Here is a 22460-nt window from a genome sequence, read left to right on the forward strand (position 1 = left end):
TTACATAGTCATTCTGAAGCTAAATAGGAAATTCTATTATGTTGTTACTCTTTTTCTGAGACTTTTCTTTAACAAAGTAATTAATTGACCCTGTCTCATTTCAAAATACTTGAGTGAAAATAGCTTGTTCCTTGACTATTTAATGCAGAAAATTATCCTTAATGTATTCCACAAACTCGTCCTTGCAATTTTACTGTAAATTTGGTTTGCTCAGTCTGTGATCACTCCCTTTCCCTGATTACATGTACCTTTCCTTTCTCTGATTTTGTTTTACTGAAACTGGCTTATAAATGACTCTTGGAATTATTTTCTACACAATGTTTCTTATCATGACAGGTATTTGTTCTACAACTTGATTTTCAGGGTTAAAATCCTTTAACTTTGCTTTTATCCCATTCTTCATTATCAGAGCTTTTGCTCTCCTTTTACATTTTTCCTCCAGGAATATTTAAATTCTTACCTTGGTCAAGCTGTACCTGTGTCTCAGTAATGACAATTAGATTAAATTTCTGTTATCATCAAATGAAGAAAAGTGAATCAGCTTCCCTCTGGTCAATCATTTTGGTTGGCCACAACAAGGATTTGTGTTCTTTTTAGCACAAAGCTATACCATTCCAATTAAGATGCGGCTAACTCCTTCACCAGAAATAATAAGGAGCCAATTATAAGATTTTCTTGAAAGTGCAATTTTATAATTATCTAACCCTGAGAAACTTATGAAGACGTATTGTCACTTGCATGTTATCACCATAGTGCTTAAATATGAACTATCAATTTCAACTTTGATCATCTGATTTTAGTGTCCAAGTGTGCTGATCCACAATGGTTTTAACGAGGAAGATAAATGGATCTAAAACTGGCTGCAGCAATCATCTGACCATTGATTGACAAATTCAAGATTCCAATGTGGAGTGAACAAAATTGTCTGAACTGAACCTAATGATTTTATCTAGACATTGGAAACAGTCAACTCAGTTAAGAATCATGAAATTCCTACTTTATTTTACTCTTGTATGAAAAATTGTATATATTGGACATCAAAGTTATCCATCTTGGAATGAAGATGATGTTAGACTTGGGAATATGGAAAAGAACTGTATTTCAGTAGCTATATTTCTTTCCTTTTGTGTTCCTTCCCTTTCTCTTATCCAACCTTTCTTTTGCTCTCTATCCCTACCTTTTCTCTCTTTTTCTCTCTGCTTTCCTTATTCTATTTATCTATAGCTTCCTGTAAACTCCCTCTCAGAATCGCAGAATTGTCGAGGTGCAGAAAGAGGGCATTTGGTAACTTTACTGGCTTAGCATTTTCACTTTGTGCCAAATTCATGCCTTTTTCTTTGGAACCCTGCACATTGCATAACTGCTTAAACAGTGTGCTCTTGAATGCCTCAATTGAACCTGCCTTCACCACAATTCCAGGTAGTACCTTGCACAACGTCTCTCTGTTTTCTTTTCCTTTTCTCTTTCTCTGCCTTCCATTCTTCTCACTGTCTCTCGTGTTCTCGCTGTCTCACTTACTGAGTCATAGAGATGTACAGCATAGAAACAGTCCATCTCGCTTTTGGAGGTGATCTGTTGATTAAAGCAAAACTGAGAAAAATCCACCCATTCCAAACTCAGTTGTACCTATGAATTTTGCTCCTGGTGAGGATTAAATAACCATGCTCTCAGGTTAAAACTTCTCACCAGGACTAAAAGAAGTTTGAAGTTTTAATTAATTTATTTTGTTTTAAAGTGTATTCCTGTATAGGTGATGTATCTTTATATAGTGTGTTATCACTTTCCTTGGAGTTAGAAAGTAACCTATCTCTATCTTTCACTTGACAAAGTCTTGAAATTGTTTGCTTAATTTGAATTAGTACTGCGTTTTAATTGAAATGTGGTATAGCTGTGTGCTAAAAAGCATTTAATGTGTGTAGACAACTAAGGGTGTTTTAAAAAGGAAGCCGATTTAAGTCCTAGTTCAAACATAAGTGATAAGGAGGATACAGTTTAAAATCCTTAGAAATTGTTTTAATCTTGTTTTAATCTGAGACACTGTTGTTTCATTGATGTCTTCTGTTTTCAACAGTCAGAAATATTTCAGTTGTTCTTTGAGCTCTCTCTGTTCTGTTGTTTCTTTACAATTAGTTCTGTTTTTCCACCTGATGAGCAGAGTGGATGCATTCTTCAGGTCATTTAGCTTCAAATCGACGTCCTTACTCTGCCAAAAGTGGCTCCTTGAAATACAGCTGGTTTGTTTATTTCAATATCTGAGTTCTTTTGTTCCAAATTTTATAATTGTATATTGTTTTTGTCTTCAATATGTAAAGCTTATCAAACAGTTATAAATAATAGTAGCAGATCAGGGTTTCTTCACACCTGGCTAGTTTGTATTGTCTTTTGATTCAAAAATGTTAATTTCAGTTTAGGCAATTTTCTTCATTCTATGTAGTTTCACAAACTCATCTGTACAGTCAGCTTGATTGTTGAGGCCACTTTTTATCTTTAAATCCATTTTAGTCCATAGAGGTCTGAGCTTCCAGATATTAAAATCAGATGAATGGAATTTGCAAATGGAAAGTCAGTATGTTATCGCTGTGATATTCTGTGCTATTTATTCATCTGTTTTTGTTGGGAATGTTTCATCCATTCAAATAAAGAGTGCAATTTGTTAGCTGACATCTCACCACCCTGCCAACTGGAATAGTTCACTGGCCAGACTCTTGGCACCCCTCCCCACTGGCATTGCTGCAATTTTGCAAAATACTAATATTGTCAGTCTGAAGTGATTTCAAAAGAACTGGTTGAGACAATTTTGTGTTTGCAGTGAAAAGAGTTAAAGATGGATAGACCTTAAGCCTTAGTTGCAGCTTATATCAAAGCCTGTTTTTGTTTGATTCCTGCAATTACTCCAAACTAGTGTTTGCGGATAATTCGTGTCACTTGTAGTGTACCAATCTGTTCACAGCTGTACCATGTAGAGCCAAATCGTTTAAAGGCATGTGTGTGAAATTAAGCAATGCATAGATTTCTGTGTGAGGTGTCAATAGATACGGCATTTGATTTACTGGTGCTATCTGATGTCAGTGCAAGGCATATTCCTTAATATCTTTGCTTAATAAAAATTTATTTTTCCAGATTTAAAACTAACAGCTGATCTAGCATCATCTGACATTTGTAGGAGAGAATTCCAGATGTCTACCACTTTTTATGGAGAACTACTTTGTAACATCTCTCCTGAATAATCTAGCTCTAAATTTTAGATTATGCTCGAATCTCCAATGGAAATAGTTTGTCTTCATTTTAAGGCAAATGAGAATTTAATTTTCTTTGAGGGTTTTTGGAACTTTACCTCTATAGGTGGTAGGAACAGTCTGAATATTATTATGATTTCGAGATGCCGGTGTTGGACTGGGGTGTACAAAGTTAAAAATTGCCTGATGAAGGAGCGGCGCTCCGAAAGCTAGTGTGCTTCCAATTAAACCTGTTGGACTATAACCTGGTGTTGTGTGATTTTTAACTTAATATTATTAGAGATAGATAAAAGTTTGATAAGCAAGGGTGAAAGATTACTAATAAGATGTAATTTGATCAGCCACGATCTTATTGAATAGTGGAGCAGTTCAACGGGTTTAATGGCTTGTTCTTGTTCTTAATTCATATGTTTTGCAGTGATTGATCCATCACCAAAAAGAGAGAGGGGCAAAATAGTTTGTGGATTTTCTGCAAAGAAATACACAATTGAGATTGTATATTATGAATATTAAACATTAAAGAAAGATAAAAGCACAGTAAAGTTTTTCCACTGATTAAAACCTAAGCACTTTTTTTTTAAAGTACAATTCAGTCTGTTCCTTTTTGATGCTAGTATGTTCTGTGATTAACATGTTGATGAACCAAAAAAAAAAGGGTTTGTGCAGGGACAAATATTATTAAGGTTGATTAGTGGAGATCATCATCATTGTTATTGAGCAGCCTCTGATCAGAAGCAATTGTATTTAATTTGAAATTTGACTGAGGTGATTTAGTCCAGGGTCTTCAAATAAACACATAGGGTTATGATGTTTTGTTATGCGAGCAAATACTTAAATAAGTTTGATAATGCGAGCAGCAGAGTCCTATTGGCTGTGTTCAGGAAATGTTTAGCTTTCATGGTTATAATTTTATTTACTCCTCTGCAATTATAGTTCCTGGCAATAAATAGATTCTCAACAGTGTGCATATGTTTCGCATGTTGGCTTTTATTGTTCAAATGCTTGCAATTGTACCAAGTTTGGGCTGCCATATCTGGATCTGTTATCTTGGGAGTTTCAACTTTTTGACCTTACATTCTTATGTTCCTTAATAAATTAAGGATAATATGCAAGAATGGTGAGTTGGAACGTGGATCTATAAACCAAATATGAGTAAACTATTAGTTGTACCTAATGTAGAAGCTGTTGTTATTGACTCTCTATTTCTCACATGGCCATGGCTAAAAATTTGGAATCAAACCTCATTTTGTAGAGTGGTGTTGTCTCATATATTTAATGCAGCATTGTAGTCATTCATGTTAAGTTTTATTTAGCAAGATGAAGATCAAGTGGGGTATTAGAAGTCAGTATTGCAGATCAAATTAATTAGTCATAGAGTCATGCAGCACACAACAGACCCTTCATTCCAACTCATCCATGCCGACCAGGAATCCTAAACTGAAGTGTTCATGTACCTGTTTAAATGTCGTGATAGTGCCCTCCTCAATCACTTCCTCTGGCAGCTCATTCCATGCATGCACTACTCTGTGAATAAGTTGTCCCTCAGGTCCCTTTTAAACTTTTTCCCTTTCATCCTAAACCTGTGCCCTCTAATTTTGGACCCCCTACCCTTGCGAAAAAGACCTTGGCTATTCACTTTAGTTATGCCCCTCAGGCTCTGATGCTCTGGGGGCAAAGAGGCCCAGCCAATCCTGGCCTCTCCTCCTAACTCATAGCCTTCAGTGTCAATAATGCCCTTGTAGCTTTTTCTGTTTAGCCCTTTCTAGTTTAACGACATCCCTGCTGTAGTAGGGCAATGCGTATTGTACGCAGTATTCTAAAAGTGGCTTCACCGTTGTCTTGTACAGCCGCAACATGATGTCCCAACTCCTATACTCAATGCTGTGACCAATGATAGCAAGAGTGCCAAACGCTGCATTTACCACCCTGTCTACCTGCGACGCCACTTTCAAGGAATTATGAACTTGCATCCCTAGGTCCTTCTGTTAAAAAACACTGTCCAGGGCCCTACGATTAACTGTTGTTCTGCCCTGGTTTCTGTTAGCAAAATGCAACACATTGCATTTATCTAAATTAAGCACAATCTGCGACTTCTCTGTCCATTGTCCCATGTAACATTTTATAAATAATATTTTTGGATGAGAATTGGACTGGTTAGTTGCTGATTTAACACTTGCTCAACTTTGTCCTCTGGATTATTTTAGTTCTTCACCTTGTTTATTTGGAGTATATTGAAATATGAGTTTATATTCAGCACCAGCATGTTTTTTTTTGGGATCCTTGAGACAGTCATCCATTTTGTTATTTTGGGATGGGACCAGGTTAAAGAATCTAGTTCTAAATCAATTCTAAAGAACTTATAATTCCTGAAATTGTTGTGAAAAGCAGTAATGTTTCTCCGTTGTGATCAGCCAACTCTACATAAATGATGCCAGCATTGAAACAAGAGTAGACTATTTGGCATCTCAACCCAGTTTATTTGATGGGAAAATGGCTGATCTATGACCAAATTTTTTAGAGATGTCTCTGGTATAGCTTATCTCATTGAATAGCTGCTTAATTTTAGGGTAGTCAGTTCCTTCAATTTAAAATATTGTGCAACATTAATAACCCAGAAAGCTAAGTAAAGCTTCAAGAGAATTTGATTTTAAATTACTAGGATGAGAACAGAGAAGAAACATCATAGTTTTAGCACTTTGATATTTTGCAACTGTCCTCTGCTACCATTGTACTGTCTTTAATATGTGTTAGAAAATGAATCCCTAGGGGATATAAAAAAAATGAACCAAGTGGAATAAAACATCTATTTTAATATTAGGATTGCATGGCATTTTTTGAGTAATGCATAACAAATGTTTAAAGGCTAAAGGTTCACACGATGATAGTGACTATGGTCTAAGAATGTTTTCAAAGAAAGTGATTGTTTTAGAGTTAAAACAAAAGCAAGATATCTCTTAAACGAGTACTCTGTTTAAAAAAAGAAACAATGTGATGTTTTTGAGCACATTCCAGCATTCCACTTGCTGGGCCACTTGTTGATCAAATTAATCTGTTCAAAGGTGCTATCACACACTTCTGGAACAGGTGAGATCTGAACCCAGGCCTTCTGGCTCGGACGTAGAGTCACAATCACTCTGCCCTTTTGGTGAGGAGCTGTCCAGAAAACTTCAAATCTGCCTGACAGCTGCTCTAGGAGTCCACCCTTAAAAGTGTACTACAGCTTGTTTTGCATGATGCATAGAATCGGAAAAGTAATTTAACTAGAATTAGAATTTGTGACATTTTTGCTTTAATCTGGAATGAGAAGATTCTCTCACTGATGATTGACTGCAGTTGAATAAGATCTGATTGCCTTCTGAGAAAGAATTTAAAATAGTGCTGTTACAGAAATAATCCATTGCAAATGAGCCAGTGCTATACACATGTATGCCATGCTACATTGGCACTATATTGTGTAAATTTAGTTTTCCATTTCCATTGAGAATTGTGCTGTATATACTTCAGGGCTTCTTTCCTCCCTTAAGTGTAATTAGTTCTGTTTTTTTCTTCATAATGTAAAACAACAAGATGTTTTAACTACTTTCCCCTACATTTCCCTTTTGAAGATTTACTTTTGTTTTGAAAAAAAGGTTGTTTATTTTGTTCCTCTTGTTTCAGAAAAGATAGCTGAACTCAACCAGTGTTGAACCTTCATGCAAAGCTGAACTCAACCATTGTTGAACCTTCACGCAGAGCTGAACTCAACTAGTGTTGAACCGACAAGTGTTGAGGTCAGAATAACCAATCAATTAGTACTGAACTTGTATGCAAAACTGTTGAGATCCAGTGGTTAAGATGCCTATATTTAATGTTCATTCTTGGGATAATGTTCCTCTTCTTGATTCTTTGCTCTCTGCATTGACAAGATGTCTTAAGTCATTGTGTAGAAAAATCTCTTGTGATGTCTGGTGCTGTAACCTTAACTCCTACTTTATCCCTACCTTTCTGTTGGCACTTTGGCTGTTAGGAAAGTCTGTCTTCGATTTGAGATGCCATTGAGTTTTGTTAGAACAGAAAATATTTGCTGTTGAGATTGTTTGAATATGTCCTTCTCAGTCTCAGGTAGTTCCCAACTTGGACGATTTCTTTATTGAAGAGACTTATTCCAGAGAATTAGCTCTGACAAGCAGACTACATTATTATGAGACAAAGAACTGCGGATGCTGGAGATCTGAAGCACAAAACACAAATTACTAGAGAAACTCAGCAGGTCTGGAAGCATCTGTGGAGAGAAGCAGAATTAACATTTCAGGTCCAGCATCCTCCTTCTGAACATGTCAAGAACATAATTAGTGCAAATCAAAGCCGTCACTAGTTTGGTCATTTGAAATATCCTTCTGTTAATGCTATTCTTGGTAGTGGGGTATGCAATCACAGAGCATTTCCAAACTCAGGATTGATTTCTGTTCATGGTTTTGCTGCATTGATTTCAGCATTGTTAGCTTGTGAAATAACCACACAGAGGATGGTTCCCTTTATTATCTAGTACACATTACATTGGCTGCGGCCAGCTAACTCGGAGTCTGTCCGCAACCGAAAAGATTCTATTGAGTTTTTAAAATTTTATTAAACAATACGGCTTACAAAACAATTAACACTAACAGTTGTATACAGAGAAACAGCAATTTACAAGGGAGAGGAGCAGCAAAACCAGACCCCAAACCCCACCGTTCAACCAGTTTTCAGGAAAATGAGGACAAACCTCAAATCCCAAATATATGTCTCCTCACAGGGAAGTGAACCCGTGCCACGGTGATGATGCTGAATCCTAACCATTAGATTCAAGGGAAGGCATCTCTGTGTTATATTTTTATATTAGATTCACTTTTTTTCCCCCCACACTATGCGATAGTGCTATCTCTGAGTTATATTGGTTAGCCAAGGCTTTCCTGATTGGCCCAGTTTAACAATACCAAATTAAGAACCTCATTGTCAATGAGGACCACCCGGTTCCAATCACAACATTTCCCTCTCCCCAACAGGTTGGGATATTGGCCTCGTTTTTTGCTTGTAGTTTCTGTTGCGATGTTTTCACCCCAGGTCCAGTTCCTCTGACTCACATCAGATATGGGTGGCGTACACGGGACCATCACCCACCCCTTGTGGCTAGAACATCTCAGGAGAATTTAGTCCTTCTCTTCCAGTGGTAATGGTATCAAGGCTGTGTCCATTTCAGACTCTGAAGCTACCTTGATACTAAATGGAGGAGGACACACATGCGGTTTCTGACAGGCCTCCTGTTCTGAGGGTCCAGGTATGTTTTGCTCTTGCCCAGTTTGCGAGGTTACAACTTTCAAGTGATCAACGTGTTTGTTCAGGACTGTATCACCTACCTGAACTTGTAAGTCATGGGACCTTACCTTATGTCAACCTGCCTTGTACCCATAGAGGATCATTTCCATAATTCTGGCACTAAAATTTGTCCCCGAATTAAATTCTCTCTCTTGCTTAGAGAGACAATTTGGCCAACATTAGCATTCCTGGTGTCATTTCACCCACCCCTCCATCAGGTCTGGACTCCACCTGGATCCCATTAGCAACTCTGCTGAAGCTATCTGTGTTGTGTGTGTGAGGTAGTCCTACAAATTGAACTGGAACAGTTTGGTAGCAATTGATGCTGTAGGCTGCTTCTTTAAGCCTGCCATCAATGTTTGAATCACGCTTTCTGCTAGATTATTGAACAATGGACCATATGGAGCTGTCCATTGGACTTTAGGAAATATTTGAATTCCGTGCTGACAAGTGATGTCCCATTGTCCGTGACCAGTATTTTCGGGAGTACTTATATCGCGAACGATGCTCGCAGCTTCTCAGTTATCATCTGAGTTTGCTGAACGGCTTTATGCACGTCCAACCACTTTGAATGGGCATCCACAATGACCAGGAACATCGAGCCTATGAAAGGACCGACATAGTCGACATGCAACTGAGTCCAGGGTTTACCTAGTCTTTCCCATGAAAGTCAGGGTGTTGTTGGTGGCAGCTTTTGTCCTTGTTAGCACTCTGGGCACTGCCCAATCATTGCAGCTATGTTGGCATCCAACCCTGGCCAACAGGCATAGCATCTTGCCAGCATCTTCATCTTGGAAACCCCTGGATGGCCCTGGTGGAGTTTGGCCAGTATCTGACAGCAATCTTTACTCTGGACAATCACCCTGGCTGCGGCCAGCCAGCTCAGACTCAGTCCTCACCACAGTAATGTGCCGTCCTCTACAGTGATCTGGTCTTGCTGGGTCCACAAAGGTTTCAATGTGGTTGCAACAACCCTTCTGTTTCCCTGATTACCACCAGCTGTTTCAGTTTTGCTAGGACAGGATCTTTATGTGCACAGTTGGATATTATCTGTGGTGACTGAAAGGGTGTCCAGAAAGTTTAAAACTAAAATTGACTTTTCCAGGGTATGCACCACGGGTGGAGTATCTGCCAGTGGGAGGCGGCTTAAGACATCTGCGTTAGCCACTTGGCTTCCTGGATGGTGTTCTAACTTATATGTGCTGAGAATAATGGCCCAACACTGAATTCTTTTGGAAGCTATGGACAGTAGCTCTAGCAGGGATTTGTGGTCTGTTACAATGACAAATTCTCGTACCTGAAGGTATTTCCTTACACCAAAGCTGGCAACTAAACCTTCCTTCTCTCTCTGGGCATACTTGCATTCAGCATAAGACAGAGTCTGGAAGTGTATGATATCGGGCAATCCTCTCATTTGGGCCACTGGAGGCTAGGTTACATGTGAATTTTCCATAATAGTTCACTAACTCAAGGAAAGACTTAAGCTCTGGTTCAGACATGCAGGGATCCTTTGATCACCCTCACTTTCTCTTCTAGTCTTTTCGATGGTAACCTAAGTGGGTCACATGGGATACCAGGGACACACATTTTTCCCCATTTAAGATGTACGCCCACCTGGAAGAAACATTTAAGCACTATGTCCAAGTTCTCCAAGTGCTCTTTATTAGTCTTCCCTGTTGTTAACATGACATCTGGATAAATGGCCACCTGGGGTAGCCCTCATAAAATGTTCTCCATAGTCAGCTGGAAAAGAGTGCAGGCTGATGATACCCCATATGGCAGCCTTGTGTATTGATATAAACCCTTCTGGGTAATAATTGTAGGGTACCTCTGGGACTCCTCACTCAGTTGCAATTGCAGCTAGGCATGGCTCACATGCAGCTTCATAAAGGACAGCCCTCCTCCTCCTCTGCCAACTTTGCGTACAAGTCCGCTATGCGAGGGATCAGGTATTTATCCAGCTGCAAGAGGCAGCTTACCGTTTGCTAAAAATCCCCACAAAGGTGAGCTGAGCTGTAAGGCTTCACAATTGGTACAACCAGTACTGCCCATTCTACAAACTGCACTGGTTTGATGATTCCTTCGCTCTCCAGGCTTCTGATTTTCTGTCTCTACTTGCGCCTGCAAGGCAAGTAGCACCAGATGAGCCTTAAAAATCTCGGGATTGTGTCCTGGTCAACGTGTAAAATGGCTTTGGCCCCTTTGATGTGCCCAAGCTGCCCTTGAAAACCTCCTTGATATTTCACTAGGGCTTCACCGAGGCAGCCATTTTCCAATCAAAAAACGTTGAGCCAATCGAGTTGGATCTTTCTCAACCAATTCCACCTCAATAAGCTTGGGCCTGAGCCTTTCATTACCATCAGTGGCAATTGCACCAATTGCTTCTTATAGGAGACTGGAACTGAAGTCGTACCCTTAATTTGTAAGTGGTTCCCCAGTTTATGTTCTCAGTCTGACTGAGGTCTTGCACAAGCTTAAAGGTTGGAGTCCTGACCCAATCTTGTTAAAGACAGATTTTGCAACCACAGATACAGCTGCGCTGGTATAGACCACCATGCAAATTGGGTGACCATTTAACCAGATATTAATTTTAAATTGATGCCAATTTGCGTGTGACTAAGCAACTTGTTCCAACCCACATGTAGGGAGATTTTCCAGGGTCTGCACTTTCCTGGGTACTGGCCTGTGAGTTTTCTTAATCAAGTCAGGCCTTGTTGGACTCCTTTGATGTCTTGAGTCCCCATGCCAGTAGCATCTACAGTGGCTTGTTGGCCCAGATCCTGAAGAACTGTTTAGTCATCTGGCTGAGGCTCAGCTTTATTGTGGGGTTCTGCTGTGGGTTGGCCTAGGGTTCCTCTGCTCATACCCTACGTGAGGCTCTGTGATTGCTTACAGTCAAGTGGTGTTCCACAAACTCAGTTGGACAGGTGAGGGTGTCCACTTGCATTGGGCTGCCCTGTGGTTCACATGCTTCACTTCCTGCATTTTCTGATGACAAAGCTAGTTGCAGTGCTTGTTTGAAGTCCAGTTGGGCTTCAGCTAGTAGGTGCTTCTGCATGGTTACATCATTAATCGCACATACCAAACAGTGTCTTAGCATCTCATTCAGGATTAACCCACAATCACATGCCTCAGCTAATCCTCATCAAAAGTCCTCATATTGATTTCCTGGTTCTCTAACAGCCAAATAAAACCGATAGCATCTCAGGATTAGAGGTGATATTCGTTAACCATCTCCATCAACGCATGGAAAATCTTAGTGTCTGGTGCCTCAGGGAAAGTTAAGCCCCTTTACAACAGAGACCACTGCAAGTCCACGCATTCAGAAAGATTACTTGTTGCTTTTTGCCTGGGCCCGATCTTTGACAGCAGGGTCAAAATAAGTCGAGCTTTCCAAATAGAGGCATGATGCCAGAAATGCTTACCCCAGCTTCAAGATAATGGTTGCAAGTGAATGTTCTTCAGGCACATCCTATTTCACCCGTCGCCACTGAAATAATCACACTGAGGCCAGTTCCCGTCATCAAGTCACCCTTTATTTATTACTGCACAGTACACTGGCTGTAGCCACCCAAGGCTTTCCTGATTGACCAAGGTCACATAGTCAGTGAAATCCATCTGGTTCCAATCACTACAGCTTGAATGATTCATTTTCATTTCTCAAATGCAAGAGTGCATATTTTGCTGAACAGGATGTCTCCAGCATTAGTTATCAATGTTTTCCTACTTTCTCCTGGAGTTTATTAGTTATGACTCTGAGCTTTAATGTATGGACTGTGTCCCTTCTCAAGAATTCATCATGTTATACAGATGCAATTGTCTCCCCATTCTTGCACTTTTAAGCTGGTTAGTAGCAATACCAACTGATGGGCAATCTTTGATTAACGCTGGCATCTGTCTTGACAGTGTGGTGAATTGTCCAGGTATGCCCTGTTTACCAAAAAGCAGGATAATTAGAACCTGAGTAATTACAGTGATATCAATGTACTCATTGGTCAGTAGCAAAGTGATGTAAGATGTTGACAATGTCATCATACAGTTACTACACAGCAATATCATGCTTGCTGTGTACCCAGTTTGAGCTCTGCCAGAGCTACTCTGTTCCTGGCCACATTGCAGCCTTGGTCAAAAATGGACAAAAGAGCTGAACTTGAGAGGTGACTCCCCTCATCATGAAGGCAGTATTTGACAGTCTGGGATTGAGCAGCTGTGGTTATTGAGAATTAAGGAAACAATATCCACTAATTGGAATTATACCTACCATAATGGAAGAAGGTTGTGTTTTTGGAGGTCAATCATCTCAGCCATTGGACATTACTGCAGGAGTTCCTCAAAGTACTCTCCTCATCAGAACGGTTTTCACTTGGATCATAAGTTCAGAAATGGATATGTTTGGTGATGATTGCACAGTGTTCAGTACCATTTTTGACTCCTTTGATACAGAAATGGTCTCTGTCCATGAGCAACAACATCCACACTTGAGCTGATAAGTGGATGGTGACATTAGTGCAGTACAATGCTAATCATTTTATCTTTACCCTCAGTGATGTTATTATCACTGAATCTTCCATTCTCAACATCCTGGAGATTATCATTGGCCAAACGCTTAACTGGACCAGCCATAGACATGTGTGGTGAGAAAAGCAGGTCACGGGGTTGGGAATTCTGAGGCAAGTAACTCACTATCTGATTTTCCAAAGCCTATCTACGAAGCGTAAGTCAGAAGAGTAATGGAAAACCCACCGTTTGATTGAATGAGTGCAGTTCTAACAGCATTTACTTCCTCCATCCCTGACTCTCTCAACTGTGGTATGCATCACATACCAAATGCACTATAGCACATGACCAAGTCTCCTTCAATAGCTTCCAACCTATGACTTATACCATATAGAAGGGCAAAGTCTTGAGATGCAAGGGAACACTACCTATTCTAATTACACCAGCAAGCCACATGTCATCTTGTTTTGAAACTATATTGTCATTCCATTACTGCTGATGGATCAAAATCCTGGAATTCACCGAACAATGGTCTAGGTGTACCTGCACAAATGGATAGCAGCAGTTCAAGAAGGTGGCTCAACACTACCTCCTTGAGGGTTAATAGGGATGTGTAATAAATGTGGGCCTAGCCAGTGACATTCAATTCAACTTTTAAAACTGCCAGTTCCAACTTGAAAGGATCTCTTCTTGTGAAGCTAGAAAATATAATGAATAATGTTTTTCTTTTATTTGTAAGTCTGACTTTATTTTTCTATCTGTTCATAATGCTTGGAGGGCATGTGTTCTTTAATTTAGGTTGCTTAGAGAATGAATACAAGTTAAGCGTAGTGGCCAGCCTTTGAGCAAGTATATCTGTTTTGATTTCTGGGTGCTGTTGTTTGGAATAAAGGTCTATTAGTTTCATTCTACACTTCATTTCTTAGGCTCTGTTGTCCTGTAAAGCCTGAAAGCATGAACGTGCAACTGCAGACAAGTGAGCAAAGCCTTTAGGGGAGAAATTATATCTTCGACAAGTTCTTGATTCTTCATTGTGAAACCAATGCATTGGCATTGTCTTGGTTAAATGTGTGTCTGATAGCAGTTTCGAGATGGGTAGTGAATGAAAATAGGAAATTGGTATTTATTGTACAGTTTTTTTTAATTCTGTAAATGGTGTCAAAAAAATCTAACATTTTTTCCTTAACTAGTTTCCAGATAATTTCTATTTGGACCAACCAGACAACATGGTTGTTGACCCTTCACAAGGGAACAGTCCAAATCACATTTACTCTTTGCTCCCTTCTCCCCATTTTCTTTCATTCACCTGTCAGTTTAATCTTGGATATTAATGTTTACTACTTGAACAACTTCAACTCTGAAGAACTTTCTCCTGTCCTTTATTCTAAATCTCATACTTTTGATTGTGCTATGAAAACTGACCTCTTAGTCTCAGCTGGGAGTATTGCTGACGAAAGAGATCTTGGAGTGCAGGTTAGGTTCATTATTCCTTGAAAGTGGAGTCCCAGCTTGTTGTCCCGTTTCCCGCCAATATTGTCATCCCGTTTCCCCCCTCAGTCCAAGCAAAAGGCTCAAAGGCACAGCAGCTTTACGTCCTTCATCTTTATTCCAGGCCCTGGAGGGAGAGGGAACGATCACCCATGTGCACAGAGACATGAATTCACGGTCTTCTCTGGAACAGCAGTTTCTCAATGAACAATATAGTCTTTTGACAGGGAGAAGCATCCAGATAAGGCAACATGTATATTAATTGGGTGACCATTACAATCAACGAATATCAGTAGTAGAGACCAAGCCTTTTACTGTTACACATTGAATGTTCTTAACCTTATTAACTGGATTCATACAGTGGATACCTTTCCCCTTGTTAGCTGACCTTGCATACTGAATGCTTCCAATATTGTTGAATGGCTTTACATAATGAATGTTTTTCCACCTTGTTAACCCATTACCCTTACCTCCAACACCCCATTGTTAACTGCAAGATCTTATCTAATCTAAGTCATGCTTAGCTGAATCTCTTGTTTCACAAAACTCAACTTAACTCTTTCCCTGCCTGCTTATACCCTATACACATTCTCATTCCCTATACACATACTCATTCCCTCCTCTATCATTACATGATAACCACCTAGATGGCACTACCAGCTTTCATAAGACTCTGACACCCAGTATTTAAGCAAGTTATTGACACACAACATACAATGATTATAACAACAAAAAATACTAATCAGTTACAGGAAGTAGAATTTGAAGAATCCTCCCACATGGAAAAAAAATCGCCCGTAAAGTTCTTAAATCCACAGTCCTTAGTGACCACTCCATCCCCTCCAAGTCGAGTGGAAATGAGCCAGTTCTCCCAAATCTCCTTCAGTAAAGTCCAACCTGAAAACAAAATTCAGTCTGTCCTTGTGCATCACTCCTCTGAGAAATCTGAATTCTTGGATAAGAGCAGTTAAATACTTAAAAGTTGACGAGACTTCCATCCTTTAGGAGATGCTTCAGATGGAGGATCTCAGCACATCTGAGCATGTATACAGCATTCTTTGCTGCATCTGCTCCTGCTCTGCTGTTGAATGTAACAAAGCCAACTGGCTGTGGTGATGTTAGCTTGATCAGTGAACCTTCATATCCCTTAAATGATCGAAAGACAAGGTAAAGCTCACGTGGTTTAATAACTGTAGGAAGGCCACTGACAAAAAAAAGTAACGACTTCTTCACTTGTTAGTTTCTTCAATTTTCGCGCTTGTGACTGGGGAGCTGATTGAATCCGTTAGATCAGGTTGTGGAGGGTTGGGCAGTGGTTCGAAGGCGCGCTTTACCTTTGAATGGAGATATTCCAGAGATAATGTTAGCTGCTGAAAGTATTTTTGCACTTCCTCTCTCGTTCCTTCCTTGCCAAGGTGGTTATCAGTATGAAGACAGTCACACATTTAATTACACTAAATTGTGTCTGCCTATTCCAACATTTTTTGAATTCTTGAAGTCTGTTATTCTGTTCATCATTTATGACATGATCAAGTTTTATACAATCCATAAACTTCTAAATTGTACTGCCCAAACAATTCAATCATTTATAAACAACAGTCCTAAAGTCAAACCCTCTGGGGAACCCCATTCAGGTTGCACAACAATTATTTTTCTTTAATAAATGGCTAATATGAAAGCTGTCAAGAAAAGTATTTCAAAAGTATGGAACAGCAGGAAAACACTGATGTTTCCTGTGCTTTAGCAATTGTAGAGGCAGTTTCAGTTCAGATTTAAATCTCAAATATTCATGGGCAACAAATGCTGAATATATTAAAATATGTTCTCCAAATGAAACTTGCCAAATAAAACGGTCAGAATTAGAGTGGCAACTTTGGTAGAGATCAACATTTTTTTGAATTTACAATATGAAGGGGGCTAATGAAGTCTTAACAATATTTAAAAGCATTTAAGCAGCTCAGCCTCCAGTTCTAATATTCTCTACAAAATCTTAACGAAACATCAAACTAAAAATGCAGCCTTCTTTTTGTGAACACTGCGGTAAAAGAGAGTCGAAACATCGATTTTCCTGCTCCTTGGATGCTGCCTGAACTGCTGTGGTTTTCCAGCACCACTCCAATCTAGACTCTGATTTCCAGCATCTGCAGTCCTCACTTTTGCCTACTCTGCATTAGCAGCAGAGCAGCAAAGGTAATTTAATACAGGACTCTCATCTGGTTAAAACATGACCACTGACCCTACTTTTTTTTAGGTAAAAACAATGACTGCAGATGCTGGAAACCAGATTCTGGATCAGTGGTGCTGGAAGAGCACAGCAATTCAGTCAGTATCCGACGAGCAGCAAAATCGACGTTTCGGGCAAAAGCCCTTCATCAGGAATAAAGGCAGAGAGCCTGAAGCGTGGAGAGATAAGCTAGAGGAGGGTGAGGGTGGGGAGAAAGTAGCATAGAGTACAATAGGTGAGTGGGGGAGGAGATGAAGGTGATAGGTCAGGGAGGAGAGGGTGGAGTGGATAGGTGGAAAAGGAGCTAGGCAGGTCGGACAAGTCCGGACAGGTCAAGGGGACAGTGTGGAGCTGGAGGTTTGAAACTAGGATGAGGTGGGGGAAGGGGAAATGAGGAAGCTGTTGAAGTCCACATTGATGCCCTGGGGACTTTAACCCCTTTCTCACTTTACTCGAACCCCACTTAAACACAGGGAGCTGGAACCCCAGCATAGTGCGGAGGACTCGAACCTCAATCAAACTCATCCCAGGGGACTCTAATCTCAATTACACTCCTTCCCCTAATGCAGCGCAGAGACTTTGACCTCTGCCTGCCAGCACGCTTGCAAAACTGTGTCTCTCAACTGAACTAATTACTGTTCGAGGAATCATAGAATAGAGAGCGATCGATTGAGGGACGTCTCCGGCACACAGAAATATCGAGAGGGACCAAGGTTTAAAATCTTATCTTGTGGGCCCATCTGTCTCGAAACACCGATGTTCTGGGCAGCCGCTGACACCATTCATAACTCTTCGTTTGGATTCTGCTGACTGCGCCAATATTGTCATTCCGTTTCCCGCCAATATTGTCCCGTTCTCCTCTTAATCAATGCAATACACAGAGATACAGAATAGTTTTACCTCTTTCATCTTTATTCCAGGCCCTGGTTATACCCTGTACACATTCTCAAGCTTGACAGGATAATGAAGAAGGCATTTGGTATGCCTGCCCTTATTAGTCAGTGCATTGAGTATAGGAGTTGGGAGGTCATGTTGTGGCTGTACAGGACATTGGTCAGGCCACTTTGGAATATTGCGTGCACTTCTGGTCTCCAGCTAAAAGGAGGTTCAGGAAAGATTTACAAGGAGGTTGCCAGGATTGGAGGTGTAAAATGGATACAGACTCTTCAGTCCAACTCGTCTGTACCGAACAGATATCTGAATATAATTTAGTCCCATTTGCCAACGTTTGGCCCATATCTCTCTAAACCTATTCTTATTTATGTACCCATCCAGATGCCTTTTAAATGTTGTTATTGTACCAACATTCTCCACTTCTTTGGCAGCTCATTCCATACGTATACTACCCTCTGCATGAAACCGTTACTTGTTCGGTCCCCTTTTACACATGCTTTGAAAGAGGAAGTGGTGGAGGCTGGTGCAATTACAATATTTAAAAGGCATCTGGATGGGTCTGTGAATATGAATAGGTTTAGAGGGTTATGGGGTTCAGTTGATTTACGATATCTGATTGGAAAGGATGAGCTGGGCCAAAGGATCTTTTCCATAATGTTATCCAAATCTAATTCTTTGTACCGATCTAGGGTGCACTTCTGCACACACTGTGTACTGAGGTGGTGACCCCAACCTTTATTACTGTAGCCATTGACTCTTCTAGTACTGCATCCAGCAATTATTTTTGAATTGTGAATGTAGTTGGCATTATGGCCCGTCCAGTGACAGAAACGTTGCAGTTGCAAGAGCATGAGGTTCAGATGAATATGTTCATCACAAACTCACCTTCTAATTTATCTATGCTTAATGGTGGCAATTAGGTAATGAGTAGGAGCTGTGGTTTCCAATGTGAATTCCCCTTTTGATCTAAAAGCTCAAGATAATTAAAAGGTAGCTCAGATTTAAAATACTGAACAGGCAGTAAACATGCTTTGCTTTTGTCATTCCTATTACACCAGATGTTTATTGACTTTGTTGGGCGAGTGGAGTGTTCATGATTTCTTTTAAACAGAGTATAAAGCTCCATCACTTCAAATTTGTGTGTGGGTCTAACTTCAGTAGAAAATCTAATGAGTTGGCTGCTATGAAACCAGAACCAAAATACTGTACTTTGTCTCTGTAATGGAAGTGCGAAACTGTTGGATTTATCATAAAACCCCACCTCACATTTTCCATGACCTTGCCTAACCTGACCTTCATGTGATTTGAATCTGGAGACAATGTAGCTAAGTCTTGATTGTCATCTGAAATAACGCTGCAAGACTAAACTGCCTGGGAAAGTTAATACTCAAGTTACAGCATCAGTTAACGGTGGCTCGCCACCACGTTCTAACAAGCAACAAGCCTTGCTGGTCTTGGCAGCGATGCTACCACTCCATGAAAGAGAATGTTTCTTCAAAATTGCATGTTTGGTAATATTAGTAATGATCTAAATGAGGGATGATTAAACCAAGAGCCTTTGCAACCTGTAAATAAGCTATAAAGTACCTGGTTCCCCTCGTATGAATTTAATTTTGTATGGCAAGAATCAGAAATTTTCCTGGGCAAAAGTTGATAAATCAGTAACAGATGTTGAACAAAGTGTTGGCTGGGAATTGTCATGAGTTATCTTGGGCCAGGAGAGTATTTTCTGAGAAGTATTTGAATGTAATTTCTTAGAATTCGTACAATGTCTGACTTAATTGAACCTGTAGAATTGTGCATTTGTCAGGTCTAAATGTTAGCAGTTAAAGCAGAGTAGATTGAATTTAATTATAACGGGCTAAACCACTTGTTGAACCATTTCTGAATTTTTGTTAGTCTTTTGGGGGAGAGGGGAAGCTAAATTAGTCACTTTTATCTAACTCACTGTAACATTTGGAATCTATGGTTTGGAATGAATGTGTTTTATTTGACTTTGAAACACAAGTGGTTCTGAACTTTGCGTGACCTGAATAAGTTGCACATTTAATTTGGATTACTGTGGCAACTGATAACGACATCTTATCCTAAATTCTAATAGTTACTTAACTATATTGTTTATTGAATGGTATTTGTAGTAAATACAACTGCCAAATAGGCATTAAACATACTTTGCTTTTAGTCATTTTTAAGTTCTTGCATATCCTTTCACCAGGTTTCCTATTTATCAATTAGTGGAATAATATTTTTATAACTTCCATACACATTTTTCATGAAATATTGAATACCATTTGATGACCATGGTGTCTCTATTCACTTCACATTGTAATTAGTGATATGGCATTGCTACAGCTTGAATATGGAAAAGATTTAATTTATTGCCGGCGGTAATGTTTAGCTACAATTTGTAATATTTTAACTAATATTTTCCACTTAAATATTCAGATTTAAGATAGCACATTTGTTAAATAAAAGGGGCAATGAGAGCAAATACACTAACTTTAACATTTAAAACAAACTCCACAGTTGCACTGTGCCTGCCTGCAGTGTAACAAGTCTTCTGTATAGCAATTTCTTCCTATTTTCATTTTAATTTTCTCACCGGTTTTCACTTTGTAAAAACTGATGGGATATAGATTCATGTGTAACAGTCCCTTTTTATAGGTTTTTAATTTTCTATTATTTACTGAGGAGTTTTGATGAGTTCAATTCAGTGTATTGATAGGGTGTGAAAGCCATACACACTTTGATTCTTCCTATTTTTTCATTCCAAAAACAAGTCGCTAGATGGTGATTAAGTGGGAACCATTTCATTAACAAGTGATGCTAAGTTAATTGAAGCATTACTGTTCCTGCAATCATCACCTTGTTCTAATTACTTGTATTAAAAATAATTGAGCCAATTGACATGTCTCTTAATTCTTGTCCTAATATTTAAGTGATATGTATTTAAATGATTGTTATAAAGTTAGCTTTCTAAGAGCAAGAGTCGAGTCTATTTTCTACCCCTGCCGCAGAAATTTGGTAAATTGTTGACAAAAATGTCTTGGACTAACCTAACAATTCATTTATTTTGGGACATGTTGCAGTATTATCTAGAATGGGGAGGAAATATAGGTCAGTTGAACCAAGGGAGGGAAAAATGGGATGGAAGTGACTTGGAGGGTCACATCAAAAGCGCTTGCTTCTGGAAAAGCTTGAATTTAACCCACTGGCTTCTGATTGGCAAGCATTGGATTGTTCACAAACCCTTCAATCCCACATAAGATTACTAAATCAGTTATACGCTAGTATTATTCATGTTATCCTGGTTTTTGGTCTTTGTTTTACCATATTTTAGTAAAGAAAATTTGCAATTGAGTATAAACTTAGTGAAAATGTTGAACCCTGTTAGAGGATCTAGGAATGCACTTCAATTAATATCTGAAATATGTCATGCTTTTTATCTGTGCAGGAGTCCGAGTGGATGTCTTCATGGATATTATTGATATATTTAACCCTTTGCTAGCCACCGACCACTTGGATGACACTCTGATTTTAGAGCCAGACTTAGAAAGTGAAGTTTGTGATTGTGGCACAGAACCAGACATCCTGGGAGGTTCTTTAAGAAACATGCTGAGTGACAAAGATCCTATGCTAGGATCTGCTAGTGCACAATTCAGCCTGCCCTTTTCAGATAATGAAGATGGCAACTTTCAGCTAACATGCTCAACAGGTAGGTCTGACTTGCTTTTTGGCTGCGATGCCTGCAAAAGTAATGTGGGCTAATGTAGCCATGTAGTACTTGTATGAATGGGTGGAAAGGCTTCCTCCCACCTCAAACCCCTGCCACACCTTCCTTTACATAATGCCACTTGCACAGTGCCAAAATGTCTAAATCTACCTCTTTAAAATGATTATTACAACTTTTACACTGGGGGAAATGTCTGTATTTATAATGGTGAGTTTTAAAAAAAAATAAACTGGCATAACTATGCAAGATTAGGGAACTGCTTTATAGCCAGCAGGTATTTTTGCAAAAATGTGATAAATTGTCACTCATTTATTTTTAATTTTGTGTGGAACATCTCTGAAGCATGTTGTTTTCAGTGATATATTATCGTGCATAATTTGAGTTTGGGCCACTTATAATATTTAGTACATAAATCCTATTAAAATTGGGCTGATTTTATTAATAAGGAGGAGGTTTGGGAGGTAGCCGATATCAGTTATTGAGTAGTAGAAAAGAAAGGAAATTGAGTTGGAGCTGTGCGCCTTGAAGTGACAGAATCAATTATATGCCATTTAGTTGAATTCAGAATTATAATGTAAAGAATGGTTGTATAATTATTTAGCCTTCAACCTATGTGTCCATGCATTAGATTATAATGGTTAATCCAAGTCAGCAAAAGTTTACCATTTTTTCAAATAATGGAAGCTTTGAAGTTTTAAAGGGCATTATTTCATTTGATTCGGAGATGCCGGTGTTGGAACTGGGGTGTACAAAGTTAAAAATCACACAGCACCAGGTTATAATCCAACAGGTTTAATTGGAAGCACACGAGCTTTCGGAGCGACGCTCCTTCATCAGGTGATTGTGGAGGGCTCGATCGTAACACAGAATTTATAGCAAAAATTTGCAGTGTGATGTAACTGAAATTATACATTGAAAAATTGATTGTCTGTTAAGCCTTTCATCTGTTAGAATACAGTGACAGTTTCACTTCTTTCATGTGTAAATCAACTGCAAATTTTTGCTATAAATTCTGTGTGTAGGATTGAGCCCTCCACTACCACCTGATGAAGGAGCG

General features: G+C 39.3%; 1 protein-coding gene across 8 annotated transcripts in view; it reads left to right on the forward strand.

Annotated features, from left to right (window-relative positions):
- The window catches only part of phf3 (PHD finger protein 3), a 167377-nt gene that overhangs the window by 18584 nt on the left and 126333 nt on the right, over window positions 1–22460 (forward strand). For 2 of the 8 annotated variants that reach the window (XM_043681546.1, XM_043681520.1), the window contains exons 2-3: window positions 6894–7006; window positions 21125–21385. The exons of 2 other annotated variants lie outside the window; for them this stretch is intronic. In XM_043681546.1, coding sequence (XP_043537481.1) covers window positions 21145–21385 — 241 coding nt within the window. In that variant the 5' untranslated portion in view covers window positions 6894–7006; window positions 21125–21144. Of the gene's footprint in view, window positions 1–800; window positions 975–6893; window positions 7007–21124; window positions 21386–22460 lie in introns of those variants that run through there. 4 more of the 8 variants (XM_043681528.1, XM_043681536.1, XM_043681575.1 and 1 more) reach the window with 4 other exon arrangements.

This window comes from Chiloscyllium plagiosum, chromosome 3 (assembly GCF_004010195.1).
Source record: "Chiloscyllium plagiosum isolate BGI_BamShark_2017 chromosome 3, ASM401019v2, whole genome shotgun sequence".
Taxonomy (NCBI): domain Eukaryota; kingdom Metazoa; phylum Chordata; class Chondrichthyes; order Orectolobiformes; family Hemiscylliidae; genus Chiloscyllium; species Chiloscyllium plagiosum.